Genomic DNA, 16,414 nt, shown 5'->3' with positions numbered 1-16,414 from the left:
TTCTCCTTCTCTGCACTAAGCTGCCATTTGCAATAGATTTTCTGAAGCAATCTGGGTCCTCTAAATTATATCTAGAATATAGATTCCTAATTAATTGTTTCAGAGAACTAAAAAGAAAGGATTCAAGGCAGAAATAACACAGAGGAATGAATATTCCAAATTCGTGAAGGTCCCTTTCTTTCCACAGCATGATTTCATTTTTAATCCTGGGTGCCTTCATCTGTCCTCCTGGCAAGCCTTCCCATTTGGCTGCATTTGAGTGCTCCAAGGCTGCTCTGCTGAAGCTTTTCAGCTGTATACATCCATTCTTGCTATTCGGTGGCAGAAGCTGAAGGCAGCTGTAGATGACTAAATGCCACAGATTGAAGCAATGAGAACACACATGAAGCTCTCAGTTTGTACTTCAAGGGTGGTTCTCTTTTTGCCAACCCCCTGAGGCCAGGTATAAAATTATTGGAAATGTTGATAAAGAGATTGGAAGGCCAAAGACATGTGAATCCACAGAAAGCAATTTAAGCAATTTGTGTTTATAAAGTGGTGAAACACTAAAATCTGAGACTCTAAAGCACAGATTATACCCATGATGGCGAGCCTATGGCATGCGTGCCCGAAGTGACATGCGGAGCCATGCCACCTGGCATGCGCAGCACAGTGGTGGGTTTCAATTTTTTTTAGAACCTCTTCTGTAGGTATGGCCTGTTTTGTGGGAGTGGCTTGCCAGCCATGTGACTAGGTAGGAGTGGCTTGCCAGCCATGTGACCAAGTGGGAGTGGCTTGCCAGCCATGTGACCAAGTGGGAGTGGCTTGGCAGTCATGTGACTGGGTGGGTGTGGCCAATTTGTAAAATGTGGTGAAACTCACTTAACAACGCTCTTGTTTAGCAACCAAAATGTTGGCTCAGAAACTCTGGCATTTGAAGCACACAAGTCTTAAAGCTGACAAGTTACAAGACCCTTGCACCCCTAACCCTTTAGAACCCCCCCCCAGGAGTGTTCACACTTGACAGCTTTAAGACTTGTGGACTTCAACTCCCAGAATTCCTCCCCCAGTCATGTTGGCTCAGAAACTCTGGCACTGAAGTGTGCAAGTCTTAAAGCTGTCAAGTTACAAGACCCTTGCACCCCTAACCCTTTAGAAAAAAATCCCCAGGGGTGTTCAAACTTGACAGCTTTAAGACTTGTGGACTTCAACTCCCAGAATTCCTCCTCTTGCTCTTCATCTTGATGATGTGTGGATGGCCAGGAGGAGGGAGCCGGAACCAGTTCTAAACGGCACTGTAGATTTGTGGAACCTCTTCTATAGAAGAGGTTAGAACTGGCAGGAACCCAACCCTGGCGCAGCATCACCTGTTCCTCTTCTGGGTTTCTGCCTGCACACACAATGATCAGCTGGCCTTCGCATGTGCGGCAGTGCCATAAACTGGAAAAGCTGATCTTCCATTTTCCAGAGTGAGCCTGCATGCTGGCCAGCTGATTGTCACACGTGCATTTGCGTGCGTTTGTGCCTGATACCAGAAGTTCATTTTCCATTCCGCACATGCCCCCCGGGCAGCTCCTCTTCTTGGTCACAGCCCAAATGAGCATGTACGCTCCCTTTTCAGCACTCGGTGCCAAAAAGGTTTGCCATCACTGGATTATACAGATAACATGGATGTTTTCATGCTTATTTTGTATACTTCATATTTTATACACTTCAATGAAGATTTGATGCAGTTGCAAATTATTATGCAAAACAGTATGCATAACACTAATAGTAAAATTACTCAGTGGTAATGTAACGTACACACCCCATCAACCACGACTTTGAAAAAGGGAGACATTTAGAAATCAAGGTACAAACATGGGACTAGGTATTTTATTTTTTTTGCTTCTCTTAATTCTAGCAACACATATTTTAATTTAATTTTTAATAAGCCTCATTTAACTAATTCTTTGTAGTTCTTTTGAGAATTCATATAGGATATGAAAGAGTGAACTTGTTGCTATGTTGCAATTCCCACATGGTCCAAGGCAATGTGGAACAATGACATGGGAACTTTCCAATTTCCAGCAGCTGCAACTTAGATAAGGAGAAGAGTACCACAGTAGTGCTAATGTTATTTAAGGACCCTAGCAGTACCCGAGCATATTGTTCTACCAACCTATCTGGACCCAATTGCTACATTTGACCAGTGACTAGAACAGATGTATTCTTCTTCTGCTGCAGACTCTACAAGCAGCTCTTCAACTCAATATCAGACGTAACTTCACATTTTCGAAGCTAGTGTTAATTTGTTAATCTGCTCAAGGGCAGCTTTTCTCATGAAAGTGTAATAATAATGATGACAAAGCAGAAAGTTCACTGTATGATATGTGAAATTATTTTGAGTTTAATGTTTTGGGATAACTATAAAGTGTAGTTTTTACATTAATACCTTGGTTTCATTCTAGGCCCGAGGCTCTGGTGGTGGTAGGCGAAGGAATGATGTTTCTACTATGGATGACCATGATAAACCTTATGTTTGTGACAGTAAGTAACTCCCAGACTTTCATTCAGCTTTTTCAAATGTAATTTTTACTGAGAATTTGATTACAGTAGTAAAATACCAATACAATCTACAATTGTATTGTTTCTCTACAATTAGAGAAAAAGAAGAGAATAGAAAAACAATAAAAAGTGCAGAAAAAGAAATCAAGTAAGAAAAAGAAATATAAAGAAGTGAACTCCAACCTTTATTACAACCAGTAGAAGTAAATTCAGTAACTCTTCAACTTCTCTTTATATACAGGCTGCCTCTTCCCATATCCCATCTCTTATCAATAAAGAAATCTGTTAAGACCCATCATTTCAATCCTGATTTCAGCAAAAGTCCATTAAGGGTTACCTAAAATGCTCTATTTTAACCTTAATCAAATAAACTAATCTTATATTCCTTGCTTCTAACAATCTTGCTTCTGATCCTTTGATCCCTTTAAATAATGTCCTAGAACTTGATTTGTTTTCATTTTTTCTTTGTCTCTTCTCACAAAATTCTCTACAGTTTTAACAAGTCTCTTTTGTAAATCCAATGTAGGAAGATTCTCCAAGTCATTCTCTAAACTTGTTGTTTGTATATCCCTTTTAATAATTAAGACATCCACCATCTTCTATTGTATATCCAGTGTAGCATCTTTTTCCATACCATTCTTGTAGCCTGTCATTTGTAAATCCATTTTCAGAACAGACACCATCTTTTCAGGTAAATCCTGTTCCTCCTTCACAACATTTTTAAACACCCTCTACCAATAAAATTAACTTCTGGATCCCATGGGAAAGATTCTTTATAATTAAAAAAGTATTTAAAAATCTTGTATCAAATTTCTCTGGATATTTAGCTTATTTGCAACATTCTAAAATAAAAATAAAAATCCCTCTTTTGCCTTCCCTTATTTTTTAGGTCCTTAAACTTGTATTTTTAATAAAGGATTGAAGAAAAGTCATCTGGTGCTTTAAAACTTGTCAATTTAAAGGTTCTTAATAACTGAAAAGCCACTAACAAGCTGAAAGTAACTAGAAAACAAAATACGTAAGTCTAGTATCCTTTCAAAGGCACAAACCATTGTTTTAGCTGCATGGCTTGTCTCCCAGAGCCCTTTGGAAGCACTGTCTTGAAGTGTCCTTTCAAAGAGCAACAGTCTGGAGTGCTTATGAGAGATAACAAATCCTCCCTTTGTCTACAAAGGAACTATTAAAGAGCTGGTCTACCCCCTAGTTCTTCATTTTGCCAAAGTTGTTGCCTTTGTTTTTCATGGAGCCATCTTCAGTCAATAATTTCTTCCTTGGAAGTCTACTTCTTTAGAATGATTTAGAATCCTATGACTTAGAATTTACATCTACTTTTTTTAGATGAAAAGGCATTGAGTATAATCTTAAAGTCTGCTCAGCAATGACCGTGCCATTCTTGCCTTTTGCCTTTTAATTAATGTTCTTGGTTAATAACAGTGTTGAAATGCCTATGTTGCGTAAGAAACATTGTTTTGTTCCTGGTGACTAATACAAATTAGTGTGGGTTTTTTCTTCCCATGTTTCAAGGCAGTTGCCTTGTGTACCCCTAACTTCTGTTTCTTTTAGACATTTTTCTTCCATGAACTCATTTCAATTTGAATGTGATAGCTAACAGTGGAAGTAATATTCTGAATTGTTTACATTAGCTTGGTTTCTGTCTTACATAGAGATGGGATGCATAAAATATGTTCAGTTTAAAAATGGGTTATTCATTGCACGCTTGTCGGTGCAGAATGTATCTATATCATATCATAATTATGTCCATGTGTTGATAAGAAATTAATATTTATTCATTATACTGACTCTATAAACCGAGGGGGCTGTAAAGCACTGTGAAGCGGTATATAAGTCTAAGGATATGTGAAGCGGTATATAAGTCTACATCAATGGTGGGATTCAACTGGTGTAACAACCGGTTCGCTGAGTGTGCTCTTCGCCTGCAGTATTGCATTCTAACTACTACACCATCAGGCTCACATGCACAATTGAAGCACTGACTTTTTTTTAATGTGTTATACAGCCATACTTCATATTTGTAGGAGACAATCATATTTGTAGGAGAAGAACTGGTAGAGGCAAGAGGCAGAGTTAAAAGAGGGATCAGCCTAGAATCTCTACATAGCCACAAAAGGACTAAGTCCACCCCCCACCCCCCGCCTTGAATTTGGTTGACCTTTATCTAACTCCAAGCAGGTGCTGACCAGCAGAGCTGCTGGTCTTTCAGACTACTCAGAAGCCTGAAAAACATAAAGTGGCTTTAATGAATGTCACATATGCTCTGTACTCACACTTGTATATGGTTCCAAGCAATTCTTCTGCACAATTTTTGAAGCATGCACAACTTCTTGGAGTATGACATTTCTTTGGGATGCAAAACTTTATGTCAAGAAATAGAAACAGAACTTTTATTGACTGACATAGGCAGACAACTTGTGTAGAAGTATGCAAGATGAGTTCTGTATTCCTGATGTATCATTTGCTGATCCTGTTTGTTGCTCTCTGCACCTTCTGTGTTTGCAGTTTGTGGCAAGCGCTATAAGAATCGACCAGGCCTGAGCTACCACTATGCTCACACTCACCTTGCTAGCGAGGAAGGGGATGATGCTCGGGAACAGGAGACACGTTCACCACCTGTCCACAGAAATGAAAATCATAAACGTGAGTAGGATCTATGTGCCCCTTATATTTTATAATGTAAAGCTCCACTCCTTATTTTACCCTCCCACTGCTGCATCCATCTTTGCATTACAGTTCTGGCTGCGCTTACTTTGCTCCTCTGTGAATGGTTAGGACCAAGCTTTTTAATGGAGCTAATCAGCGGCAGCTTTTCCAGATGCTGAGCTCAGCTAATCCAAAATTGGTATCAGATCTCCCATTAACTCAGCAGCAGGTCACTTTCCATCACTGTTCCTTGGGGATGAACATGTGGAGAAGAGACAAGTCAAGCAGTTTTCTAGTGGTTCATTTTGAGAACAACATACAAACTCACTTTTTGTTTCTGTCTTTTTTTCTTGGACAAAATTCCCAAGCTTCGTAAAGTTCTCTATTAAGCAATCAAATAAGAGAAAAAGGTCTTGGTTAAAGAAAAAAAAATTACCATTGGCTGTAGGTCCAACAATTTTTTTTTTGCTCCTGAAACTTTTGGACATTATCAAAAATGTATTGAGGCTCTATTTGCCTCATTTTTTTAATGACAGAAGGTTGGATGTTAGTTTGAAAAGTGAACACTTTATAAATTTTTATAAAGCATTGCAGCTAAGAGAGGAAATGGCTGCAGGAACATGGTGCTTCCCTAGAATGTATTTTATAATACGAATGTGGTATTGAAAGTAAAATAAAATTGATGCTAAGATGTAACTCTTTATTGATAAGAATAAATGGGGAAATGTTGAGTCGCATTCCTGTCAAAGCAGCCTAAATAATAATAGCTTTTTATCACATGAAAGTATAGCTAAAAACTGGCTTTTAGTCACATTTTAGAAGTATAATTCTAAATTAGTATAAAGTGTTATTTCGTTACATTTGGTGGCATAATATAAAGTGCTTCTTTTATTTTTTTTCTTTCTAATAACTAAATACAAGTATTATAAAAGAAGAGAGAAAAGTTGTAAAAAATAATGTATAACAATACATATCAATATCTTGAAGCCATGATTCATTACAGCCATCCATGGTTTTCTATATTAACCAATTTTGTAAACCACAGAATAGTTGGAGGCTTATAGATAACTTTCTCATTGTAAATCTATTTCTTTTGTCTAGAAGTCAACTTGTATGCAATTGAGATAAAATGTAAACTTATGAAAATATTAAATCTCATTGAATTAAGAAAATTTTTTGATAGCGTGGAGCATATATGCTATTTCTTTTAAAATATGAGAGATACAGTATAGGTATCTAGTTATTAAAAAAATAAAACTGCAAATAAAAGCAAGAAAAAATATTCTAAATGATTCAGTGATTCAATTAGATAATTTATTAATGCCAATGCAATGGCTAACAATAATTTTCTATGAATTATTTTACATATTTCATAAAATATATTGTCAATTTTCCTTGTTTTTTTTAAATCCAGAATATAATTTCATGTTTTTAGAATGATCACCCCACAAGATTACCAATAACAACAAATAAAAGAAGCAGTGGGCAGCCAGCTATATTCATTGTGTTTATTTATATTGTTTTATATGTTACTGCCAAGGGTCAGATTAAAATGGCTGTTGTAAAATTATTTCTAATAAAATAATTACATGAATAAATAAACAGACCCAAGTCATCAAATATCTTGTTAATTACTCAATCTCCAGTTATCAACCAACCATAATTCAGGACAGAGAAAGTTTCAAATTAAATCCACTTTCGTGTTTCTGGCAAATGTGATGCCACTGATAGGACCTCCCTTTCAACCAGATCTGTTTCACGGCAGAGGATGCAAAGTTTGGAAAGCATGGGAATCAAATGTTTTCAGTATTGGAGAAACAGTCAAAATACATTTAAATGGATTGCCTGACGTGATAAAGTCTCTTAAAATGTAAATGCATTGAATTAAGTAAACAGTACTTGAGAGACCGTCTCCTGCCAATTACCTCCCTACGACCAATTAGATCCCACAGATTAGGCCTCCTCCAAATACCATCAGCTAGCCAATGTCGACTGTCAACCCCTCGGGGGAGGGCCTTCTCTGTGGCTGCTCCGGGCCTCTGGAACGATCTCCCCATGGAGATTCGGACCCTCATCACCCTTCTGGCTTTCCGCAAAGCCATCAAGACCTGGCTATTCCGGCAAGCCTGGGCTGATGAGTTCCCAGCCCCACTTGAATTGCTGTGACTGTTGTGTTGTTTTTTAATCTGTTTTGTGTATCTTGTTTTTGTCTTGTTTGTTTTTTGTATTTCCCCTTTCCCCACTTGTTTGTTAGCCGCCCTGAGTCCCTCAGGAATAGGGCGGCATACAAGTATAATAAACATCAAACATCATCAACAGATGTTGTAGCCAAAAAACATTCATTTTGCTACTATATCATCGTGTCTGTTAACTCCTAAGTTTATTGTCCCTTCTCTGATCAGGTGAGTCCAGTAGTTCTAGCCCTTGAAATCCTTTTGTTCTGAATGATTACAATTTTGCAAGAATTCTTATGGCTAATGGTAAATTATTACAGCTGGGATGAGTCAGCAGGGTGGTGGATTAGAGTTGTCAGATTTCTCACATAATGCTTTTGCATTCTGTATGTTCCCCTAGCTTGTCAGCCAGTGGTATCTATAGGGTGAATAAAAAAGTCCAGTTGTTGCAATGTAATCCCTTTTCCCTTTTGTGGTAATGCTCCCAGTATATGAATGGATTCACACATTATCCTCTTGGTATTGTAGAATGCTGTAATCGGATTGTCCCAAAGATGTTTTTCAAAAGGCAACTGGGATTCCTTGGTCCCCCCCCCCCCATTCCTTGAAAATGTTTCACTTCTCATCCAAGAAGCTTCTTCAGCTCATTTGTCTATTGAAAAGCACCTTTGAGACACCCATGACCTAGAACTGTGATGGCGAACTATAGTACGTGTGCGAGAGGTGGCAGGCAGCATCCTCTCTGATGGCACGTGAGTCATTGATCTTGTACAGCTCTGCTGTGCATGCGCGCGTGCCTCCCACTGGCCAGCTGGTCTTCGGTTCTCTGCCATGCATGTGGGGGATGAGCGGGGCATGTGCGGGAGCCGTGCACACATGCATGGGGGGGTGGGGCATGTGCACAGGGGACATGCATGCTCAGGGGTTGGGGCACATTGCATTTTGGGGATTCAGAGATGCACGCATTCGTGCAAATGCACATGCGCTTTGGGCACTCAATCCGGAAAAGGTTAGCCATCACTGACCTAGATGATTGAGAATTTCCATAGACTTCTGTAATCTGATTGTCTAAGAACACATTATTTGACTTTTTGACCGAATTACATATTCTGTGCCAACCACAGTGGTTCCCAGATTGTTTCACATGACAAGTAGAGCTATAACTGTGCATAAGTCAAAGAACCAATCTTCTTTCGCCCTCTCTGGAGAAAGAGAGGAGGAGATATTGCCCATGTTGTGCTCCATATGGTTATTCCTCAAAAGGAGACTGCAAAGCAGCAGTTTCCAGAAGCTGGGGAATCCAGGAGATGAGGGAATTTGCCATTCTTGCTCCAACAGCTTAAAAAAAATTACTGAGTTTCCACTTCCTTTGCTAACTCCTTTCAGAAATTGCCTATTAACTACTTTAAAGAAGTTAGACCTCTTCAAAATGACAAGACTGGAAACAGTAGGTGAACACCTTCAATTCTTCATATAGGAAAATGAAACTATATAAGCTTTAAGAATTTAATAAAGAAATAAACAATAAACGTTTTTACCTCTAGAAAATTTTAAATGAATTAAAAAAGCATTAGACTATTGGGTTTTGCATAGTAAGACTTTGAAATTAATGACAAGCAAAATTATTTTTGATTTTGGAGACATAATAAGTACAGTATCTTGTTCAGAGACAATTTTGAGATATTGCACAAAGACTTTGAATCAACAATGCCTGCTTTATTGTACATTATTATGAACAATCCACTCCTAGAAGAAACTGTGGCAGAAAAAAATTCTGAATAAAACCTATGTTAAGGTTCTGACTGGCAAACCCAAATGAGTCAGCACTCCGAGACTTTCAGTTTCCTCAAATAACTGCTTTATTGAGTGCACCATTTCGACATGGATGATCTTAAAACCAGCTCTGGTTATTTCCCGCAAGATTAGACAGCTCCCTTCCTCCTTGTCACAGGTCACATTGTCCAATTAGGTGTTCTGGTGTCTCCTTGGTAACCTCTTCCAGCTTCTGGCCAGCACCTGTCGAGATGACCTTGGTTCACACAAGATAAGAAGTTGTTGATGTCTGGTCTGACATTCCAAAGCTCCTTCCCACCCACCCACCCCCAAAGTGTGTCAAGCTGAGAACTGGAGAAAATTGGCTGTTAAGATATGTTTCAAAGTTGACAACCTATCTGACATGATTGTAGACAACAACATAAACTAGAATTTGTTAGTGGATATACAAAATAATAATAATAATAATAAAAAAATCAGATGAGGCTTTTAAAATAAAGAAGGAAATAAAAATACCGGTCCCCGAGACCTGAATTGAGTGGGGGGAAAACATTGCTAACTGGAATTGACTATAGATAAGAACTGACTTATGGGGTGAAGAATTTTATATCTGTCAATAAGGAGAAGGTTAATAAAGAAGAGGTGGAGAGGCAATGAAACTGTTTCTACTTGTGCAGAGGGTGGGAAGTTGTTCTTGTTTTTTCCCCTTTTCCTCTATTTTTCTTTCCTTTTTTGATTTCTTGCACCTTTATTCTCATTCTTTATATTATCTTTTATTATTGTAGTTAATTTTTTAAAATAAAAAACATTTTTTTAAAAGAAAGGAAAATTTGTTCTCCATATATTCTTCTTTGTAATTTTACCAGATATTTACAGTCAGGGCCTTCCAAATCAGGAAAAGAGCTTTGTGAAAAGACAAAAAGATTTTGTTAGCCATAAACTGTGCTAGTTCTGACAAGATGCCTACTTTGAAATCCCTCACTGTATGTATCTACAGTGCTTTGTCTATCTCTCCATTCGTCTCTCCATCCATTTACCGACACCTCCCCCACCTCCCACCAGCACCTAATTTTTAAAATCTGAAAGGGAAGAAAATAATATTGCAAATACTTTTATCTTTATAGGCTTATGGCATATTACATATCATAACATTATTCTAACTACTGGAAATAATATTCAGCTATTTCTTTGATTTTGGTAGCTATTCCTCAAACATTTTCAGGCAGGTCTTTGCCATCATAAGAGTCACAAATTGCTTTTTAAACGAACTTGCTTAAATGAAGTTGTGTATCCCATCCACATTCCTGTTTCTTGTCCGCAATTCCGTAGAACTTGGATCATGCACCTGGTTTGGGGTTACTAAGAAATTTGTCTTTTACTGAGGCAATCACAGCAAAAGTGGAGACGGTAGATTTCTCTCTGTGTTCTTTAAACAGTCACAGAGACTGGCTATTTAGAAATAAACTTTAAATACAAGCTTGGTGCTCCCCATTTCTGACTTTAGGTATTTTTTCAGGCTAATGGAATGGCTAAACTAACAGCTCTTCCCTACTCACTTTATTAAACTGTCATATAAAACAGGTTGAAAGTAGAAACATTGGAAGAGACCACCTGTTATTCTATGATAAGGCTTCTTAGAGCATTTGAATACCTAAACAAGAAAGTCCAAGTGGTTTCTGCATAATTTTGTATATTTTATTTTAGACGTTTTAAAGTTTCTTCTGAACAGAGTACTCAAAGAAGTTGACAAAATATGTCGCATTCTATGATTAGCTTAACGGAGTAGAAAGGAAACAAACAAACACATATGCTTGAAGATAAATAATTTTCCAAAGGAAACAAAAATTTATAACAAAATATAAATGTCTTAAAACATAGTGGCCTCCAACCAATGGTGGCAGATAAATAAAGAGAACCTAAATGTAAGAAATAATCCTTGTGCTGGGGACGGCAATAAGAAGTGTACTGGGAATGGCAACAAAAAGAGGGAGAAGCTGACATCACGATGACACAATGTGCAATGTTGGAGCTCCGAGATCGCAGTCAATATTTCTGCCGCTGGACAATCCTGTAGAGATGGTAATAGAGAAGAGTACGTCCTGCTGATCTCAGGGACATCGCAAAGTCCCCGATTGATCCAGGAAAAGCTCTTTTTTCCGATGACAGAAATGCAGCCTTTGAAGCTGCTGAAGTTGGGACAGCTCCGGAATGGAAGGAAAGTGGAAAGAGAAAGTGTGTCGAATTGGTGAGGAAATTTTTTTATTAGAAAAAAGACTACCCCCAAAAAAATCAAAGCCAAATTAAAATTGAAGACAGAAGAGAGTAAGTGGCAAGATTAAGCCATATTAAACTTAGTGTGTTATCTTTTTTTAATTTTTCTTTTTATGGATGGAATTTTTGCAGATGTTTCCTATTTTTTAAACTGAATGGGTTAGTTTTTCTTCTTCTACTTTTTATTCTTTGTGTGCCATTCTCATAGATGTGAAAGATATCTTCATTTATTTTGACACTATTATTGTCTTGAGGGTGAGAGAGGGGTTTCAAACACAGTCATTTCCATTTCATTGGTCAGATTGAAAGTTTGCTGCGATACACGTAATATTGCTGTACATGTAAGTGTTAATATTGCTGTTCCATAGTTAGTTGATTTCCTTGTACACAGAATAAAGCAAGAAAAGAATGCCAGTTCCTCAAGTCTTGCTAGGGTAGGTGGCTGTCGAATTTAGATTTGACAGAGCTGCATTGTTACATAGGCCATTTCCTCACTTGTGATTTATTTATAGCATCATCTAGTATCACCCAGCCACTGTCGAGGCAATATAGAATGTGTCCTCATTACTATTATCTTGGATAACAATGACTGGATGATGTTGTAAGATGCTATAAATCATTAAAGAGGAAATCGCTAAAGACTGGACTTGAAGAATCTTCTCATTAGCATGAATACAAGGTGAACTGATGGAAGAGAGAACAGAACATCTCTTAATCATTTAATGGAAATGTCCCTTTAAGGCAATTGTCTCAAATAATTTTTCTGGTAATAGGAACTAGAAATATCTTCAGTTTCACCAGTGGAGTGACTGCTAGTGACGTTAGTATAAAGTCTGAGTAACACGTGCCCAAGACCAGCTCTTGTTCACATAGAACAATTCCTACCAGCATTTCTGCAGCTGTATTTTGTACCTTCTCAAATTGTTAATTTCTCTTGTAGAGTGTGATATAAGTAGTCATTTAATGCCCTGCATTAAATGGCTGCCTGCAATTTGTCAGTTTGAATCTTACCAGGCTCAAGGTTGACTCAGCCTCCCATCCTTCTGAAGTTGGTAAAATGAAGACCCAGATTGTTGGGGGCAATATGCTGACTCTGTTAGAGAGGGCTGTAAAAGCACTATGAAGCGGTATCTAAGTCTAAGGGCTATTGCTATTGCTATTGATGTTTCCATCTTTATCCATTTTAAACAATTTCTCTGGTGACATATATCAACAATACAGCATTTTATAAAAACTCCTTTAAAATTAGAATTTAATGTAAATTTCAAACTATTTTGAAAGAGGTATTCATTTCTCTGATAGAAATGTCTTTCAAAACAATTATATCTTATTCATTTCCAATCTTGTACAAAAATGTTATTGCAGAACTTGATTGCTTGTCGTCTTCTTCCTAACAAAATACACCAGAATATTCCTTGGCCTTTTTTTTTGTTCTATCAATCTAGATTTTTTTTTAAGTTTAGCAGTTTCTCACTTCATATTTTCCTCTTTCCAATCCCCCAAAATTGGGAAGACTTAAACTTTTATCTAATATTTTCATCATAAGCTTCTTGAATAGACAACTAAATAAAGCCAATAAAGCCAAATTATCTAAAAAGGTTTCCAGGTCTTTATCAAGCACTTCTGTCTTACTCTCTAAAATCACTTAACCATTGATTTGTTTTACCTCTCCATATATTTGGTTTATAGAACTATCCAATTTTTAAATTATTTTTTTCAAGTCCCTCTTTATCTCTACAAGTCATTATTTTTCATAAGTTTCTATCTCTTTCTTCAAATAACTTCTGAAGCAAATCTGTGTAACTTTTTTCTCTCAAGTCTGCTCTAGCAATCTCCTCCTTCCCTCTATTGCAATTTTTCCAATAGTTGTCATTGTGTATTAAAACCAAAACTGAAAGCACAGTATCTCAAGCAAGCAAGAGGAAAAAGAAGATCCGAAGATCCCCCTAACTTCAACCACATCACAATTGCAACAAAACATCACTGTCTAATTCAGCACCTTATCTTTTGATATGTAGAGTCCCCCAGTTAAATGCATATGTTAATGATAAACAATAAGTGTTCTCACAAAGGTCTGATTTCTTGAAGTAGCTAAGTTCAAGTTTATGCCAAAGCACTTTCCTTAAAAATAAACATAATAAAAAATAGGAAAATAACTGTTCCTTTTATCCATTTTAAAACTTTCTTAAACCTCGTTGTTAAGCTTTCTACAAAATTTTCTTAAGTCTTTAAATCCTTAGAATCTCTTTTCACTTTGTAATCTTGAAAAAAAAGTTTTAAGATAAAAGAATCTGATCTATGCAGCAAAGGAAATGGCTCCATATCTGTAGATTATTATTTCCAAAAGTGGTTAAGAAATTAGACTAACAAGGGTTGATGTTTGTGTAAGCTACGCTGCAATTGTAAGCATACATGGAATTCTGGGACTCCCTGCACTTCAACTCCTGAGCTGACGGCAAAAACTTCCATTTCTGTAGTTTACCTGTAGACCTACTATTCAGAGCGCACAAGAGTTATCTCATGATCTCCTTTTGATACAAGGAGATTACTGCAGTGAGCACCCATCTTCCAGTTGGCATTCTTAGCCGTTGTGTCTCCTAGTTTCTTTGGAAACATCAGCCTGTCATAATTCCTTACCGGAAGTCCCATAGTCAGCATCTCCATTTTATGCTATATACAATCAATTAGATCTGACAAATGCACTCATCTGACCCTGGGGAGAGGGAGGGAGAGAGAGAGACAGAGAGAAAGACACAGAGAGAGAGAGAGTTAGTTCTGCTTCTGCTTCTGTTTGGATAATGTTTACAACTTGGAGTTCAATTCACTCACTCTCTTTTTTCACATGCCAAGGTTTCATTTATACTGTCATCTATCTTCAATGTGAATGTGCTGTTCATATATTTGATACACAATTGTTAACTGGTTCTTTTATGCCAAGGGATGAGGCAGAGAATGCCAGATCAATCTACTTCTGGGAGCATTTGTGAATCAGGTTTGACAAACCTACAATGTCATAAGTCTGGATTTTGTGAAATCTCTCTTCCTAGCTTTTACAGAGAGTATAAATTCATATTCTAATCTTCAGCTTTCTGAAACAGATAGAAAGGGCAGAAATACTGTAAATAGTAATCCACTGCTTATTCCCCTAGCGGCATGGAAAGCAAATTAAGCAAACCAATTAAATGAAGGCAAACAAAACCACATTGAAATATAATTTGGGGTGAGAAGGTAACAGACATTTTATTTCTGCACTGGCTTTCTTACATATTCCTTTCCCCTCGTGTTCTTCCATTTCTTCTAATCAAGCCTCACCTTGAGGCAATATCTGTTGTAGTAAGAGGCCTGCTGATGCTGAATCTGTCAAAAACAGATATTGATTTTCTGCCCGATGCCAGCTAAACAGCTAACAGCATTTGTTCCTCTTATTATCTCCAGCCCTGTTCCTTTTTCTTGCATCTTTTAAACTATTTGGAATGGATCACAAGTAGATTATCCTAAAAATTATTGAAGCTGAATTTGATCTGTAGTGAGTCAGTATGATAAAGCAATCATACATGATCCATGAGAATATTTGTATTTTCCAATCTTCGTTGTATTTTTTGGGGGAAGAATTCACTTTAAAAAGACAAAAAGTGTCCATCTAATTCAGGGGTGTCAAACTCATTTTCATTGAAGGCCGCATCAGGGTGATGTTTGACCTCGGATGGTTGGGTGTGTAGGTGGATGCTGGGTGTGGCCATGGTACGCACGATACGGGACTGCACCTCCACACACATGGTTTTATAAAAGTAGAGAGGCGTACATTTCTGTGATTTTGTTTTTTTAATACTTACTTGCTCTACTTGATCACCTTATGAGAGAAAGATCAGATCAAGAAACTGACTCCATAGGAAGACTAGAACTATAAGTTATTGACAAAGGCTATAGTAGCAGAATCCTGCAAGCCTGAAAGGTAAAATATTTTACCTTTCCTCCCTTTTATAACCTTCTGAGTCAAGGATAGCCTTCTGCAGCACTCCAGGGGGCCCATTTTGGGTCTGAAAGGCTCCTGCAGCACTTTGGCAGCCAAAACCAGTTGCAAGGGCCCCCTCATACCCCATTTTTGCTAGTAGAGGCCAGTCTATGGGCCAATCCTTTGCTATTTCCAGGCCAGTCCCACGGGCCAGATCAAAGCACCCTGCAGGCCATTTGTGACCTGTGGGCCTTGAGCTTAACACACCTGATCTAATTGAAGTTTAGTTTTGCTTTCCCAGACCAACACATATTTCATTTTCTCCTTGCCTCCACTACTTCTTGCTTCCTATTTCAGAAGTTTTCAAACTGTTTCAGGCTGTGGAATCTATTATATTTTTTAAAAAATAGCTTTCCAGAGTCTCTGACCAAATGGTAAACTCTAGTTATAGAAAATTGACTAAGTTCCTAGCTAAACTTTTCTAATTTTAAAACACTAGCCAGACCTTTTTGACCATTGTTACGTATTTTAGCCCATTAATATATTTTTTCCCCACCAGTATTCATCCATGATTTCTTGTACTTGTTTTACTGCCTCTTAAATATTTTTGAAAGCAATTTTCTTTTCATAGCAACTGCAGGTAGTCTTGGTTTAGTGACCACAATTAGCATCTCAGTTGTTAAGCAAAGGAATCACTATGTGAAATTGCAACTGTGCTTATGATCTTCAGTTTTCCTTTGCTTTACATAACTGAAAGTCCTAAGTACAAGGATTTGTTACAGATTTACTATTTCATCACAGTGATGCTGTATGAGGCAGTTGCTAAATGAGGACTATTTATATAACCAAGGCAGCCATTCTGTGATTGGCTAGTACGGAATAGTAAAAATAGGGCTCTGCTCTATTTAATTGCACCAGAAGTTCACTCACAAATCATAAACTGGACAATTTATAAACAAATGTAATACAATATTTCATTAGAACCTTCATATTTTGAAACTGGAAATCATATCTTTTTTGCACAATGCAAGTATAGAAAATAACAATAATGAATACTTCA

At 37.4% G+C, this 16,414-nt stretch overlaps 1 protein-coding gene across 7 annotated transcripts in view; it reads left to right on the top strand.

Annotated features, from left to right (window-relative positions):
- DPF3 (double PHD fingers 3) overlaps positions 1 to 16,414 on the top strand; it is a 208,596-nt gene that overhangs the window by 151,200 nt on the left and 40,982 nt on the right. For all 7 annotated transcript variants that reach the window (XR_015697543.1, XR_015697541.1, XR_015697547.1 and 4 more), the window contains exons 6-7: positions 2,430 to 2,508; positions 5,044 to 5,181. Coding sequence is in view for 3 of the 7 variants with exons in the window: in XM_087721813.1 (XP_087577939.1) it covers positions 2,430 to 2,508; positions 5,044 to 5,181 (217 nt within the window). In the remaining 4 variants the exon portion in view is untranslated. The remainder of the gene's footprint in view (positions 1 to 2,429; positions 2,509 to 5,043; positions 5,182 to 16,414) is intronic.

This window comes from Thamnophis sirtalis, unplaced genomic scaffold (genome assembly GCF_051295495.1).
Source record: "Thamnophis sirtalis isolate CommonGarterSnake01/CBP01778 unplaced genomic scaffold, rThaSir2_p1.2 scaffold_1, whole genome shotgun sequence".
NCBI lineage: Eukaryota > Metazoa > Chordata > Lepidosauria > Squamata > Natricidae > Thamnophis > Thamnophis sirtalis.
This window is presented reverse-complemented; position numbering and strand designations above follow the sequence as displayed.